This window comes from Myodes glareolus, chromosome 24 (assembly GCF_982192425.1).
Source record: "Myodes glareolus chromosome 24, mMyoGla1.1, whole genome shotgun sequence".
NCBI lineage: Eukaryota > Metazoa > Chordata > Mammalia > Rodentia > Cricetidae > Myodes > Myodes glareolus.
The window spans coordinates 7,502,939-7,518,689 of record NC_142049.1 but is presented as its reverse complement, the minus strand read 5'-3'; the positions used below and the strand labels follow the sequence as shown (position 1 = coordinate 7,518,689).

Sequence of the window (15,751 nt, the reverse complement as noted above, 5' to 3'; positions counted from 1 at the left end):
ATCCAATGCACACTGTCCCCCATATCTATCCAATGCACACTGTCCCCCATATCTATCCAATGCACACTGTCCTTCCATATCTATCCAATGCACACTGTCCCCCATAGCTATCCAATGCACTGTCCCCCATATCTATCCAATGCACACTGTCCTTCCATATCTATCCAATGGATACTGTCCCCCATATCTATCCAATGCACACTGTCCCCCATATCTATCCAATGCACACTGTCCCCCATATCTATCCAATGCACACTGTCCCTCCATATCTATCCAATGCACACTGTCCTTCCATATCTATCCAATGCACACTGTCCTTCCATATCTATCCAATGCACTGTCCCCCATATCTATCCAATGCACACTGTCCCCCATATCTATCCAATGCACACTGTCCCCATATCTATCCAATGCACACTGTCCCCCATATCTATCCAATGCACACTGTCCCCCATATCTATCCAATGGAAACTGTCCCTCCATAAAATGGATGAAGCCTTCTTTCATCTGTGATCACATGGACAAGACTGGAAGTAAGACAAGGAAGTGATGCATGAGTTCACCCTCCGTTCTCTCAGGACAATCTCACAGAAATTCAGAACAGAATGCTCAATTCCAGAGAACAGGAGAATAGACGTAAAGACGGATGAAGGGCTACTGGTCAGTGAATATCGAGGAACAGTGACACAGGAGCAAGAAACTTGTCACCACCCAACACAGTGACTACAGTTAAGAACAATGTACTGTACATTTCAAAAAGCTGGAAGAAAGGTTTTTCATAAAGAAATACCAAGTGATTGCATAAAGAAATACACCCCGGCTTATTTAAATGCTATGTAATATATATTACATAGAAGCATAACCTGGCACCCACTTAATCTATATCGTTTTTGTTATGTACGGGTGAATAGGGAGTTCTCTCTAATTCTAAAAGGATACATTAACAAAGGATGGTGACAAGCGTATATACTAACACATTGGTATAGAACTATAGCTTTTTAAAAGATAGTGTCTGACTGTGTCGCTGAGGCTGGCCTCAAACTCACTGTCCTTCAACCTCCGCCCCGAAGTGTTGAGATTATAGAAGCACACCACCATGCCTGGCTTCAGAACTTTAAAAGTGCTCTCAGGGTTTACCATGTAACATTTATTTTATTTTATTTTTTTAAAACAAGCTTTTTTTTATTTTACATTCCAATCCGAGTTGAGCCCATGGAACATTGTTAACAATGTTGGGTTAGGGGAAGGAAATATTTTCATTTTTGTTTTCACAGTAAGAAAGCAGAGATATCTCAGGAATGATAATGGCTTCCCGGCCTCCTTCCTAACCTGTTCCTGCCCACTGCTTACTACCAAGGTTATACTATACCTCTGAATGTCTCTGTGGCCTATGGTCCCCTCCTCATCCACTGTCTCTAATGCCTGAAGCCCTAGTCCTGCTGTTCCCCTTGTTAAGCAGCTATAACTTTCTAACGCTTGCCATCAGAAACTCTTTTCTTCTCCTTGAATTATATCTTTGAAGCTGGACTGTCTGGTGTTTGTTTCTCTGGTCATCCTGTAGTATTTTTGTAGGTGTTTCCATCGTTGATTCTCGTAAAGGGCAATTTTCAAAACCAAACTGATGGCATTCCTATAATCACATCTGCAATGTAATTTGATTAGTGAGGGAGTTTCGTTTATTTAACGTCTATGGGTTAGTTACTCAAGGAAAACATTCTACTGATTCAAAACAGATGAGTGTTTTCCAAACCAACAAAACTCTTGCCATTCATCCGAGTGTAAGAAAAACCTGACATTCAAAATGCTGGTGCCGAAGAAAAACAGATTGGCTTCTTAGACAACTTGGGCTTGGGTGTCAGCAGCCAGGGCGGGTGTCACCACTTGTGCTTGCTTTGATTAGTGTCAATGATTTTCACCTGGTGTCAGCCCCGTTCCGCCCTGCAAGTCTGGTTTATGGGAGTTGGATCTTTAGGGTAATCTAAAACTACATAGCTATGCAATGATTATAAATTGAACAAAGCAATAGACACGAGAGCAAGGTCTTGTCTTGTCACACACATAAACACTGCTTACAGATCTTTAGAAGGTGAATTAACATAGGAAGTCTTGATGATCATGCAAGTTAGAACATTTTAATTGATGCCCATTTCAATGGTTACATCAACTGTTCAGATGATGGTTTTGATTTTTGTATTTTCTTCTCTAAATAAAATGTACCAGAAAAATAAAATAAAATTTAGGTGAATGAAGGTACTTAAAAGAAGAAATGGAGAGTGAGTGCCATTGTCCACAGGAGAAATTTCTGCAAACTATGCAACCCATGGACAGGCTGAATGTTACATAACTGGTGTTGTAGTTGAGCATGTGCCTGCTAATTAAGGTTCAATTCTATTGTTTGTGGTATAAGAAGAGTATTGCCAAAAAGTTATAAATAACTCAGGATGGGTAATTTAAAATTAAAACTGTGAATAGCAATACTGTAAAGAAGCAATCTTTTAGAAAAAAAGATTTTCAGCATTCTCCACAGCTGAAAACAGATTATAGACCATAGTAGTGGTATCGTTGGAAAAAAAAAAAGTTCTGAGTACCATAGAGATTAAAGTGAATGTAATATGAAAAAAAAGCCTCAGAGTAAATAATTTAGAATAATTGAATACCTTTTATATAAGTTTTTCAACATTTTAAAATTTGGAAGAGATTTCAAATGCATTACCTGATCCCCACCACCAACAAGTTATATTGTGCCTATTTCACATGAAATTGAAATACACAGATCCAAGATCACAGAGATATTAAATAGCAGAGTTGTAACATAATCCTAATGCTTTGGGTTCCAAATAGAGTATCCATTCCACAAAGCCCTTCTCAATCCTCCAAGAAGCCACATGTCTATGGAAAACAAATTTGGTTGTCTTAGTCAGGATTTACACTTGTTAGGATAAAACACCTTTCCCTTCCCAAAGGGAAGGGTTTATTTGAGTTACACTTCCATATCACAGATCATAATCAAAATAAATCAGGACAGAAACTCAAACAGAGCTGGAACCCGGAGACAGGAGCTGATGCAGAAGCGATAGAGGGGTGCTGTTTCCTGCCTTGTTCCCATGGCTTTCCCAGTCTGCTTTTTCATAGAACCAACCCACTGATGGCATCACCAACAATGGGCTGGGCTCTGGAACATCAGTCACTAATTAAGAAAATGCCCTACAGACTGGACCTAATGGAGGTATATTCTCAATGAAGACTCCCTTTCAGATAACTCTAGCTTGTGACAAGTTGTCATAAAACTCACCAGCATATTGATCATTCGGACATTAATTTTACTTATGAATTTTAGAATATTGAATTAAATACTAAGTATCTAACTTTCATGTATGTTTACTAAATCAGGAATTATATTAATAACATGAATAAAAATAGCCCTATTGTCCTATAAGATGAATAAAAATTTTTTATTCATTATTCATTATTTAGTATCTCATCATTTTTAAGACACTGAGAACACAATACTAAACAAGAAAGGCAATAGTCTAACATCACAGATATTTTATTCTGAAAGTAAAAATTAAATAATGTACCAAAGTGAAGGATTAAATTAGTGTATAATCATGCTGTAAGACACCAGATACCAGGGAAGGAAAGACATTGATATCATGTGTATCAAGTTTGATCTTATACCCAAGAAGGAGGACAATGACACAGAAGACTCAAAGAAAAAGAGGAAGAGAAATATAATCATATTTTTAGTTTTAGACAGATAATTTTAACTACACCTAGATAGATAGATCGATATAGATACATCAGCAATAACAAATCTTCTTCACACTATTTTAGTGAATATATGAAAATTTGAATAGTCACAACTCTTTATCATCACTTGTTAGGCATAACTAAAAAATAAACATTTAATTATGAAACATTGAAAGTTAATCCTGATGGAACATATCTTTAATTCCAAACTCCAGAGGCTGAGGCCAGAGAATCACAAGTTTGAGCTCAGCCAGGACTACATAGCTCTAGGTCACACCTTGCCTCCAAAAAAAAAAAAATCAAAAGGAGAGGAAGAAGAAAGAGAGAGGGAGGGAAGGAAGGAAGGAGGGAAGAAAGAAGCAGCAGGAGAAGGAAGAGAGAGGGAGGGAGGGAGGGAAGGAGGGAAGGAGGGAGGGAGGGAGGGAGCAGCAGGAGAAGGAAGAGAGAGGAAGGGAGGGAGGGAAGGAGGGAGGGAGGGAGGGAGCAGCAGGAGAAGGAAGAGAGAAGGAAGGAGGGAGGGAGGGAGGGAGGAAGCAGCAGGAGAAGGAAGAGAGAGGAAGGGAGGGAAGAAGCAGCAGGAAAAGGAAAAGAGAGAAAAGGAGTATTTGTAGGTGCTGACTTCTCACTGATAAAGCTGTTTTCTTTTATTGCAAATTAAGAATATCTATACAAAAGTAAGCAAGTAATGAATAAAAATAGAAAAATTACTTTCATCTGGTTTTTTATGGTTGTGTGTGTGTTTATGTTTTTTCTTTGTTTTTGTTTTATCATTTTGGTTTGTTTGTTTATTTTGTTTGTCTTGTTCGTCTTCTAAAGAGAAAAATAGAGAAAGAAAGGGCCTGGAGTTGAGTGGGTGGGGAGTTGGGCAGGATCTAGGAGGAATTGAAGGGAGTCAGGTTATAGTGTATAAAAATGTAGTTTTCAATAAAAAGAATAGATATTAAAATTTACACTTCAAGATAATAAAATAGGCCTGATTATTTAGCTCAAAGAACACAGTGCTTGTGCTGTGGGATAATGCTCATGTACACTGTAAAGATTTGTCACTCATTTTGTTTTAATAAAATGCTGATTGGCCAGTAGCCTGGCAGGAAGTATAGGCGAGGCAACCAGACTAGGAGAATTCTGGGAAGAGGAAAGAGAGGCAGTCACCAGCCAGAAGCAGAAGTACCAAGATGAGAATGCTTTACTGAGAAAAGGTACCAATCCACGTGACTAAATACAGAAAAGTATTATGGATTAATTTAAGTCGTAAGAGCTAGTTATTAATGTGCCTACGCAATAGACCAAACTGTTTATAATTAATATAAGCCTCTGTGTGTTTATTTGGGACTGAATGGCTGCGGGACTAGACGGGACAGAAACTTCTGTCTACATGCTTGCCTTCAAACTTTACATCTGAGTTCAACCCCAGAAGCCCATGTACAGATAGAAGGAGAGAGCATATTTCACAAGTTGTCCTCTGACCTACACACATGTACTACACCATACATTCACCTATACACACAGCGTACATACATGTAACTTTCTTTTTTAAAGTGTAATTCTTGGGCCAGCAGGTATCTACTGCCAAGCTGAGTTTGGAGATCTGAGCTCAACCCTTTGGAAGCACATGATAGAAGAAGAGAACTGACTTGCAACAGTTCTTCTCTCAATCTCCACAGCTGTGCCCATATGCACACACACACACACTAAACAAAACATTTTTTAAAAATGTATAAATTTTTTAAAAAACTTATATAACAAAAAATGTGTCATTACTAACAATATAACCTAGTATTTGTTAGCCAATGATAATTTTAAACATCCATCATCTTACCTAATCTGCACAAACATCCTAAGAAATGCTAACAGATATGTTTTGCAAATTTGAAAACTTTAGACCAAAATAAATAAAGTAAGTTGCCAGTTGACTTTCAATCTATAGAATAAAACACTGAGAAAAATCAATGTAAAGGGGAAAGACTCCTTCTGGTTCGTGGTTTTGAAGCTTTTGGTTCATGCTCACTTAACCCTGTTTCTCTGGACCCATGGCTCCCAAGTCAAGAAAGACAGGTAATAGGTCCTAATGCCACTCAAGTGTACACCCACAACAACCTACTGTCCTTCCACTACACCCTGTCTTCCAGGCAAGGCAACCAAGGCTAGCTTCCAGGGGCTGACGACCAAGCTTTTAGTGGATGGGCCTCTGGGAGACATTTAAGACCAAACCATAACACTGCTTGTGGCTCTATGACCAGCAAGGTGCTAGAACTAGCAACTCAACTTGGGTCTGTCTGGTACCAAAGCCCACTCTTTCATGTTCCACCATATTGCCAGTTGGCCTAATAAGAAAGGGTCATGGTGTTTCCTTTTCATATACCCCCCTTAGAAAGTATTCTCATGCCCAAAAAAGAAAAAAAAAGGATAATATACTTTAACAACTATCTAGTGCCCACAATAGTCTATTTAAACTAATGACACTAGTATAAAGTGTGTTACATTGCTCCTTTCAGATCAGGCATGTTTCCAGATAATAAATAGAAGTGCTGAAGAGAAGAACAACAAGCATGAAGATTAATAATCAACAGAAGAGATGAACACAGCAAATTGCTAAATAAAATTTCTTTTCTGCTGTCTATTGAAATATGTGTTGCTCCACTTTTAACAACTTAAAAAAAGGAAATGACTTGGAATTTAAATAGTAGAGATAATATCTGGCCATACAGAGCAAATCTTGAGTACAAATTAAAATTATTTTGTACATACTGTATTTTACAAATTACTTTAGCATCTGTCAATGAGAAATGATACAAGGAATCTTTGTCCTGATATATTTTAGAGATACGCAGTGTGGCATTTTTCTATGTGTGATCACCTGTGTGAACACCACATTTGAGCCATGTTGCTCCCAAAGCTGGACCCCTGTCACTGATGGGAGTGGACCTTGACCTCATAATCCTGACAGCAAGTATCTGCATAGCATTTTCCTATTATAGAGCAGGTTTTATGTGAACTTGGTACTTGACTCTCATAATAACCTTCAGAGTTAATATTATCACAATTATGTTTTAAGATGAAGAATTTAAACTTAAACTCTCAATTTACTTTATGTAATTTCAACCAGTTAATGACACAGATGAGCATCCAGCAGCAGCAGCTTCAGCAGCAGTGTGACCCTGCTCACCATTCCTGAGTGTCACACCTCACAGGAGTACAGCGTTGGACAAGCTTCTCACACTAATTCTGCCACCCATTTTGTAAAAGTGAAGTTACAAGTGTTATTTGGTGAAGAAAAGAAACTACAAACAGTAAGTGAGAAGATTAAAGAAGTCATTGTCACGGGCCACGTAGTGGCTTCATGATAAAAAGGCATGTCAAGTATTTTATATTTGGGAAACTGACACTTTGTAAAAGTCAACTTTCTCTCTCCTCAAATTGCCCCATTTCTTTCCTTCTCATTCATTTATTGCATCAAGGGGAGAGGGCATGTGCGAGCACACACACATATACCTTTAGACTCAAAGTGTGCACGTGTGCACACACGGAACACACCTTTAGAGCCACAGTACACACACACAAACACACACACATTTAGACCCACGGTACACACACACACACACACACACGCACGCACGCACACCAAAAGAATGAATTTTAAGTTATTCAAGTTTTGCTTTCAAAATACCTAACCCCTCAAATAAAGTTCGTCACAGAGATGAGAGGTTCTCAAGTACAAAGTGATTTCTCTGGGCCTTTCCTTACCTGAAGAAAAACAGCTGAAACACACACACTTAACAGTCATACACACCTACACACACTCACCACTCGCACATGTACACATATGCAGGTGCACACACACACACCTTTAGACCCACAGCAGCAAGAACGGGCTTGATACAAACATTGGGCTGAGCTCAGGGAATCCTGCTGAAGACAGAGAAGAAGGATTGTAGGATCCAGAGACATCAAGGACATCACAAGGGAACCCACAGAAAAAACTAACCTAGGCTCAAATGGGGCTCATAGAGACTGAACCCAGGGGACTTACCTAGGCCTTCTACATATATGTGACAGTTGTGGAGCTTGGCCTACATGTGGAACTCCTAACAGTGGGAACAGGGGCTGTCCCTAAAGCTTTAACTGACTTTTGGGAAGCTATCCTTCATACTAAGTGGCCTTGCCCAGCCTTAATACAAGGGGAAGAACTTAGCCCTACCATAACTTGATATATCATGCTTTGTTGACACCCATGGGAGGCCTGACCTTTCTAAACAGAAACAGAGGAGGAGTGTGTTTGGGGGGGCGTGGAGGAGAGGGGAGGGAATGCAAACAGAGGAGGGAGGGGAAACTGTGGTCGAAGTATAAAACAAATAAATTAAATTAATTTTTAAAAATAGACTTGATAAGCTCTTCTTCCTATCAGCATCGCTAGAAGGAAGCAGGACTGAGAAAGGAAGTCATCATAATATATCTAGGCAAACAGAAATTCTATAAAATAAAATATAAGTCCAGAACGTAGAAGTAGAATCTCTATCAGACCAAAAAAAAAAAAAAAACACTATCTAGACACAGAAACTCCTATCTCAGAGGTAATATATAAATATATAAATTTAAAATATATAATATATAATATTATATAATGTATAAAATAGTATATATAAATATATATTATTATATAAAATATTATAATATGTATTTATACACACACATACGAACATACATACAACACAAAGTACCACACATTCCAGATGTAATGACATCTTACCCCAGTAAAGTAGGAGTGCTCTCAAAAACAACAGAAGTATTTTGTTCCCTACGAACAATGAGCAAAAGTTAAATTTGAATTATAGAAATTGGTATTTCCTATATATTTAAATGTATACATCAAGAGTACAAATTGGGGCTGACAAGATGATTTAGTTAGTAAAGTCATTGCCTCCAAGCCTGGGCACCTGAATTCAATCCCGAGACCCACGTGGAAGGGCATGTGGGTCTGTAGGGCAGAACCAGCTCCTACAAGCTGTCCTCTGACCTCCACACATTCATCATGGGCATTCATATATGTGCACACACATGTGCACAATAAATATAATTTTAAATTTAAAGATAGTCTAATTGATGATTATCTTATAATATATTCTCCTAGGGGTCTGATATTCTGAGAGTGATCTGGCTTTTTCCACTGTATCCTGCTGGAGGAGGAGGAAGACGATGAGGATAAGAGGACATAATTCACTCTACACTGACTGGTAAAGTTCTAGTAGTTTCTGTTGCTTGTGTTAAATACCACATCTTCCCTGGATGGCCTCGAGTCCTCTTCATCTGTTTCCATGGCAGAGCATGTGAACAAAGCTATGTAAGCATTGAAATTACTCACTTCCACATCTATGTCCTAACAGATGCCAAGAATCACAAACACAGGAACCGGAGAGATGGCTCCCAGGGGATAAGAGCATTTGCTATTCTTGCAGAAGACCCATGTTCAGTTCCCAGTGCCCACAGGGAGGCTCATAATCACCTTGATACTCTCTTCTGGCCTCCACGGCCACCAGGCATGCACTTAGTACATATAAATAAATGCTAGCAAAACTTTGATACAATAAAAGAATTTTTAAGGTTTTAAAAATAATCATAAAAGCACAGGTGGAATACCATTTGCCCTTTAAAACACAGCTGACAGATGGTAAGAACTCAATGAACCCTTACCGGGTGGACAAAGGAGTGAATTAATTTGCTATGAATTTATACCTTTTAAAGTATTTTAGAGCACTACTTATAAAGGCTAATTTAAAATAGAATCTAGTAAATTTCTTTCTAATCTTACTCTCAAACTTCAGTTTCAGAGCTCCAGAATGACAGTCCCCACATGAATAAAAGCCTTAGAATCATAACCCAACAGGACTAGGCAGAACCATGGGGGCCACCAAGATAGTATCATCCAAAGAGAGAGGATACAAAATCTTCTCCATACTCTTTGGAAGTTTAAATTAAATAACTTATTTTCATAGGAATTTTTTTTTTACTTCGCATTGTTCTTCTTAATCTTTTTGGTTTGTGGGTTTGTTTTTGAGACCTGGTCTCAACTCTAAAGTCAGAGCTGGTCTGGAGCTTACTGTGTAGCTCTGGGTAACCTCAGCGTATGCCACTCTTCCTGCTTCAGCCTCCTAAGAAGCTGGACAACAGGTGTGAGACACCATGGCCAGCACTTGATGAAAAATGACTAAAATAAATGGCGTTGGAACAACTGTTTTATATTAGAGGTGACTTGGCCAAAATTCTTGAAATAGCTTAGCAAAACATGCTAAAAATTGAACTCACACAGAAAGCTTACTAGCTAAAATTTGAAATGACTGACTGGACAGAAGAGCCTGGGTAAAACTCATGATTCTTTGCTGACAAAGCAACCTACATTGAAGATGCAGAGCCCTGTATCTTTACTGCTACAAACTCCTGAGCTGGAACTGTGACCAGGAAATAGATTCTGAGCTTGCAATATAAAAGGTGTTGTGCATCTCAGCCTTATGATAAAGTACTTAGCAATTGTTGGCGTGATGGCTGTAAATATAAAAAAGAGGATATAAAGAGAACATATGGTTACAAAAGAATAGTGATCTTACAGTTCAGGGAATGTCATTATATAAAAATGAGGGACCAAAGAGAATGAACTGAGTGCCTTAATTCAACATTTTTTAAATCCAACGCTCTATGTGTAGACTCTCACTACATAGACTGCTACCCAAACCAGTAAGTAGTAGCAAGTCTAAAATGAAGATTAGATGTTCTGTTTTGAATGGAGTTCTGAGCAGTTTCCCCAAAACTTATATCTTATGTGTGATGTCATTACTATTACAAGTCTTTACTATGTTATTTGCAACTTACAATATATGATATGTACAAAATAAAAACAATTAATAGATCAATTTACCTCATGACTGTCATTTGATTCCTAACATACATCTAAATCAGTATATGAACACAAAATTATTCTTTTATTTCTCTGTCCAGAATATTCTCTCAGTATGCCTCCTGGACTGACAGTTATGTTCCAACATCAGGAATATATTATTTCATGATTTCCAAACCTTCTCTACCAACACCAAGATAGTGACTTCAGAAAATTTAAAGTTTAAAGAGACATCTTAAGTAAATTATTTACTTAGAGAACTCTCAAACCTTTGATATAATTTTTTAAACCTTTTCTGGACAAATCCAGGCATAACTCTTTTGAGTTTTTATTAGTTTTGAGAAAAATAAAGTTGAAAATGAAGTTTTGTGGGCTAGGAAAGGCATCTAGATAAAGTCCTGCCAAGACAAACAAGAAAGATTAAAGATAAATTTAGAAATTTGAATGCAAAGGGAAAACATCAGCCATTTGGGACCATCAATAAATTCTTATCAATAACTTCCAAAAGGTTTCTTTAACTCTAGACAAGCTAGAAGCCAAATGTGGTAGCACAGATCTGTAATCCCAGCACACCAGAGACAGAAGCAGGCAGGTCAAGAACTCAGAAAAAAAACTCAGGAAGAAGTGATAGAGATGGGAAAAGCAGACATAGATAATAATGGGAGGCAAATGTAAATCGAAGATACACTCCAACTAGCTTAAGCCATAAAGTGCTAGAAACAAGGAATGGAGGAAGAAAACTTTAAATGAAGAAAGAATAAGGGGAACAGTTACTAGGCCCCCTTCCCAAGTAAACTCGGAAGTGACACCTTTAAGAATATAGTCATCCAAAAGCGAGGCCACAAAAGATTATGGTCAGGAAATACCAATCGCAATGTGAAGGGTGCTCATAAGATAGAGAACATCGGCATTTTTAGAATGCTAAATTATACACAACAGTATATGTACTATCCAGTTTCCTGAAGATTTATTGCCAAAGAATAAACATGAAAACAATGTTGCCATACATGGTAAACATCTCTTTATATATGCCCATTTTGTACACTGAGAATGACTGCATGAAAAGAATTCAGAGGGGAAGAGTATCCTGTAAATGACTAATATCGGGGTAGCTGTAAGTCTGCATAAGATACTGGGAGACAACTAGAAAACCAGAGCATTTTACAAAACCACAGAAGTGAAAGGGGCACCTATCGCTGCTCGTGAAACGGAATGATTCCCTTCCTGTATAACTACGACAAAAATGTTCAAGAATGAAACTGCATTGCACTAAACAGTTACACTGGGACAACTTGAAATGACAACTGCCTACTGAAAACACAAAGCCCAAGCTGGCACTAACTTTTTTTCTAAGATTAATAACTCAATATGAAGTTCTTTTAATTCGAGAAGCTTCTTCAACCCTTGCCCTTGCACCATATCTTAACTTTGCATCCTAACTTACTTTGGGTTAACCCTACATTTTTACAAACTAAAATATGTCAAAGAGTATCCTATAGGTTCAGCTGGGAGTAAATCAAGTTACCACTATAGAAAACAGAATCCGCGATTTTAAAAAAAAAATGTAACAACAAAACAGAAGAGTCTTCAGCTGATAAAACTAAGGTCTGTAAAAACAGCGTGAAGGGGGAAGGTAGGAAGAGAAGCCATAATGGCCACAATCAGAAGGGCATAAGTGGACTGAAGAGATGGCTCAGAGGTTAAGAGTATTGACTGCTCTTCCAAAGGTCCTGAGTTCAATTCCCAGCAACCACATGGTGGCTCACAACCATCTATAAGTGAGATCTGATGCCTTCTTCTAACATTGTATACACAATAAATGAATGTTGTTTAAAAAAAAAAAAGAAGGGCACGAGTGAAGTAAGAAATTGCTGCTGGCCAAGAACAGGTCCCTCACATGGGTGTGGACAGATCTCACACCCATTCCCACGCCCAGTCCCAGGTTACCAGTGCGGAAGTATCCTCTCTATTACGGAGAAATAAGCAAAGTAAGCACCACATGGAAATACGTTCTGATGAGGGTGTCGTTGACACTTGGGTCTGAGTAGACACTTGGCCCAATGGGGATAATTATTCTACATTACACGTCCAGCACATGTCCAGCTCTTTCTCATATAATTATACCATGTAACAATAAATTGATAAAGGCATTCAATGAAAGATAAAGATGAAGAATGAAGGATGATCTGACCTTGGAATTTAATTTAAAATTCAAAACACTTTTCTTATATTGTAGAGCAGTAGATATAGCAAACTTAGCAATTAAAATACAAAACCCATGCAATAATTGGCTACTTGTCTCTATTAAAATATGTGAATACTAACAAGTTTTTAAAATCAAAAACAATATAAATTCCCTAGATTAATTCATTAAATTATTTCCATAATGCTGATACATTAGTGATAGTCCAATATGTACCCTTTAGAAGAACTTGCCTGTAAAACTTCAAACCATTGTATCAACTCACTTTTTAAAGCAAAAAGGAAGACAAATATAACAGATGTAACATTTTCTCATAAAACATTAACTTTCAATAATATGGCAACAAATTCTAGGAGTTTTTAAAATATCATAACTTTTAAGAAACTGAGTCTATTGGCTTTAGACCCCTTAAGTTCACTCTGCTTACAAAAAGTTACACCTAGAACATTAATTGTGATTTCTCCTCCTCTCTTGTCCCTTCCTCCTCTCTTCCTTCTCTCTGTCATTTATAATAATAAGGTACTCAAGAAAATTGTCTGCAGAAATGGTAGGAAGAGTAAAAAACACACAGTGTTAAAGAAATCAAGGACATTGTTTATTGGCCACATTTCCCAAGCCTTTCCTTCTTGTTGTACATAAACCAATAACAGCCAACATGGCCAGGTACAGCTCCAAAGTATCAAAAACAGTTCACCCCTTCCAGTCGTCTTATAGAGGAAGAAACAAGCCCACTTTTCAATCCTAGGATGCAAAAGCATAATTCTACATGTTTCAATAGTTTTAGATAGCACTGTGCCCTTTTACACAGACTGTTTTAAACAAAAGCATCTCATTGACTGATTTCTCAATACATCTTCCAAACCCACAAGCGGATGGACTAAGCAACATAAAAAGACCATATAAATTCTCTAGATTTTATATGAAAATATGTCTTAGGGTGGCCTCAGGTTCAGTATTGTAGCAATCAACATAACTGGACAACATTTAGATTTCTACTAGCACGGAACAGTACATTTCAAGGGTATTCTTAGTTTTGATTCAAAACTCTTCATATAGTTTATTACTAATGTCATCTTTAAAAAACAGAAAGGCTTGATTTCACTAAGATCCTATGGAATAAAGTTCATCTCAGGTAGATCTAGGCTAAACTAAGGTCTCTGACCTATAATAAATGATGTTCCAAAAACCCCATTGGATTTTGATCAAAGTGACAACGGTTATTAAAAGGAAGAAAAAAGCAAGAGCATGCCTTATTTGAGGGAACTTCCCAACCATGTTACTGAATAATGAGGAATAAATTATCATACAGTTGTGGATTATTACAATAGTGAAGGCTTACAGTGTAATAAACTCAAATATAAAGTCTACTTTAACTGTAAATACTAAAGCTATAATTTTGCTTAGGGTAAACACAATCACTTTGCTATCAGTTACAACTACATAATCATTCAATAAATATTAAGCTTATGGGAAGAGCTCCATTGAACCAGTTTCTTTTTTAAGTATTATTTAAACTGAGCTCTAACAAGCTAAGGAAAACCCCATATCTATAGCACTGAGTCTATTCTGACTGTAAATGATGACACCAACTGCCTGGTTTATTAATTCACATGTCTACAATGTCATCTTAATTTTACTATATCAAAATATTACTGGAAAAGTACTACTAAGTAGATAGTATTGCAAAGAGTATTTACTCAAAACCAGGCAAATTTTTGCTCTCCAATAGAATGCAATATAAATTACAAACACCATAGCCAGGAAAAGGAAAACGCAAATGCTGTATATGAATCTGATAGCCCACCTTTTTTCTTGACTGGCATTCTTGGGTCTCTCCACTGGACTCGAGATCTCTTTGCAAGGCTCTGCTTGATCCAGCGGAATTGAGGTGGAGCCAGGTTAACTGTTGCAAACCACTTCCAAGTGCTTCAGCCTTGATATCCAGGCTGAGTCTTCTTTATTTCAAATAAAGAAAATAACGATGCATTTTTCCACAACCAAACACTTTACACTGCCCACGGCGTTCAGAGAAAAAAAAATAAGTTTTTCAATATTTGTAAAATATGTGTTCTTGTTTTAAAAGTTGAGAAAGTTATTGTATGCATAGAAAATGTTATTAAAACTTCTCTCTTCCGGCAGCAATACTTTTGGATGTTCAATGATTAACTCACTTAAGGCACAAACCAATTTTAGGACCGTTGTCTTCATATATGATCGAAATGGTTGGTAATAAAGAGCATCAATTCTAAGGAAAATGTTTAAACTCGCTCCTTCAAAAATACTTTTAAGAACGTCTGACTCTAGTCTTTTAAAGAGTGTGTGAGTTTGAACAGTTTTCTGGGGCAGAACAGAGATGCAAAGGCCCCCTTCTGTTTAATGGTTCCGGATCTCACCCCCTCAGTAAAACAGGATCCAGTTTGTCACTTGGAGATTTTTCTTCTGTGCTCTCCAAGTCCCCAGCGCTTGATCCTAAAAGCCCCTCTGATTCTGATCCTCCTGTGTATTAACCGAGGGGATGGAAAAGGAGGAAAGCAATCCCTTGGCGTGGAGACATTAAAGTGACAGCGCTATTCAATGGGCACTTGATGCAGGATGATTTGGCGAAGTCGACTTCTTCACACTGGAGTCATTCACATCCTGCCATCTCTTTGCATCCAAGCAGCTCCCTAGCCGGCAAAGAAAAACACTGAGGCTGCTGGAGAGGAGAAACCAAACCTTACCCCAAAGGTGTTTTCAGAAACGCTGTAGTAGTATTAAGCATGCGATCACACACTATGCAAATAGTCCGCGATATCCTAAATGGGAGTGCAGCTGTTTGGCTTCCACGTCCACCCTTTTCTCAGTCTCTCTCTCCAATCTACCCACCTTCCTTTTGCAGAAAAGACATTTGTCTGCCACCGCTGGCCACCCCT

General features: G+C 37.8%; 1 protein-coding gene across 9 annotated transcripts in view; it reads right to left on the bottom strand.

Moving 5' to 3' along the window:
• Positions 1–15,751, bottom strand: part of Dlg2 (discs large MAGUK scaffold protein 2) — a 1,777,227-nt gene extending 1,761,476 nt beyond the window's left edge. For 2 of the 9 annotated variants that reach the window (XM_085682999.2, XM_085683000.2), the window contains exon 1: positions 14,644–15,740. In XM_085682999.2, the coding sequence (XP_085539125.1) occupies positions 14,644–14,662 (19 nt within the window). In that variant the 5' untranslated portion in view covers positions 14,663–15,740. Of the gene's footprint in view, positions 1–14,643 lie in introns of all 9 variants that reach the window. The other 7 variants (XM_085683007.2, XM_085683008.2, XM_085683002.2 and 4 more) reach the window with 6 other exon arrangements.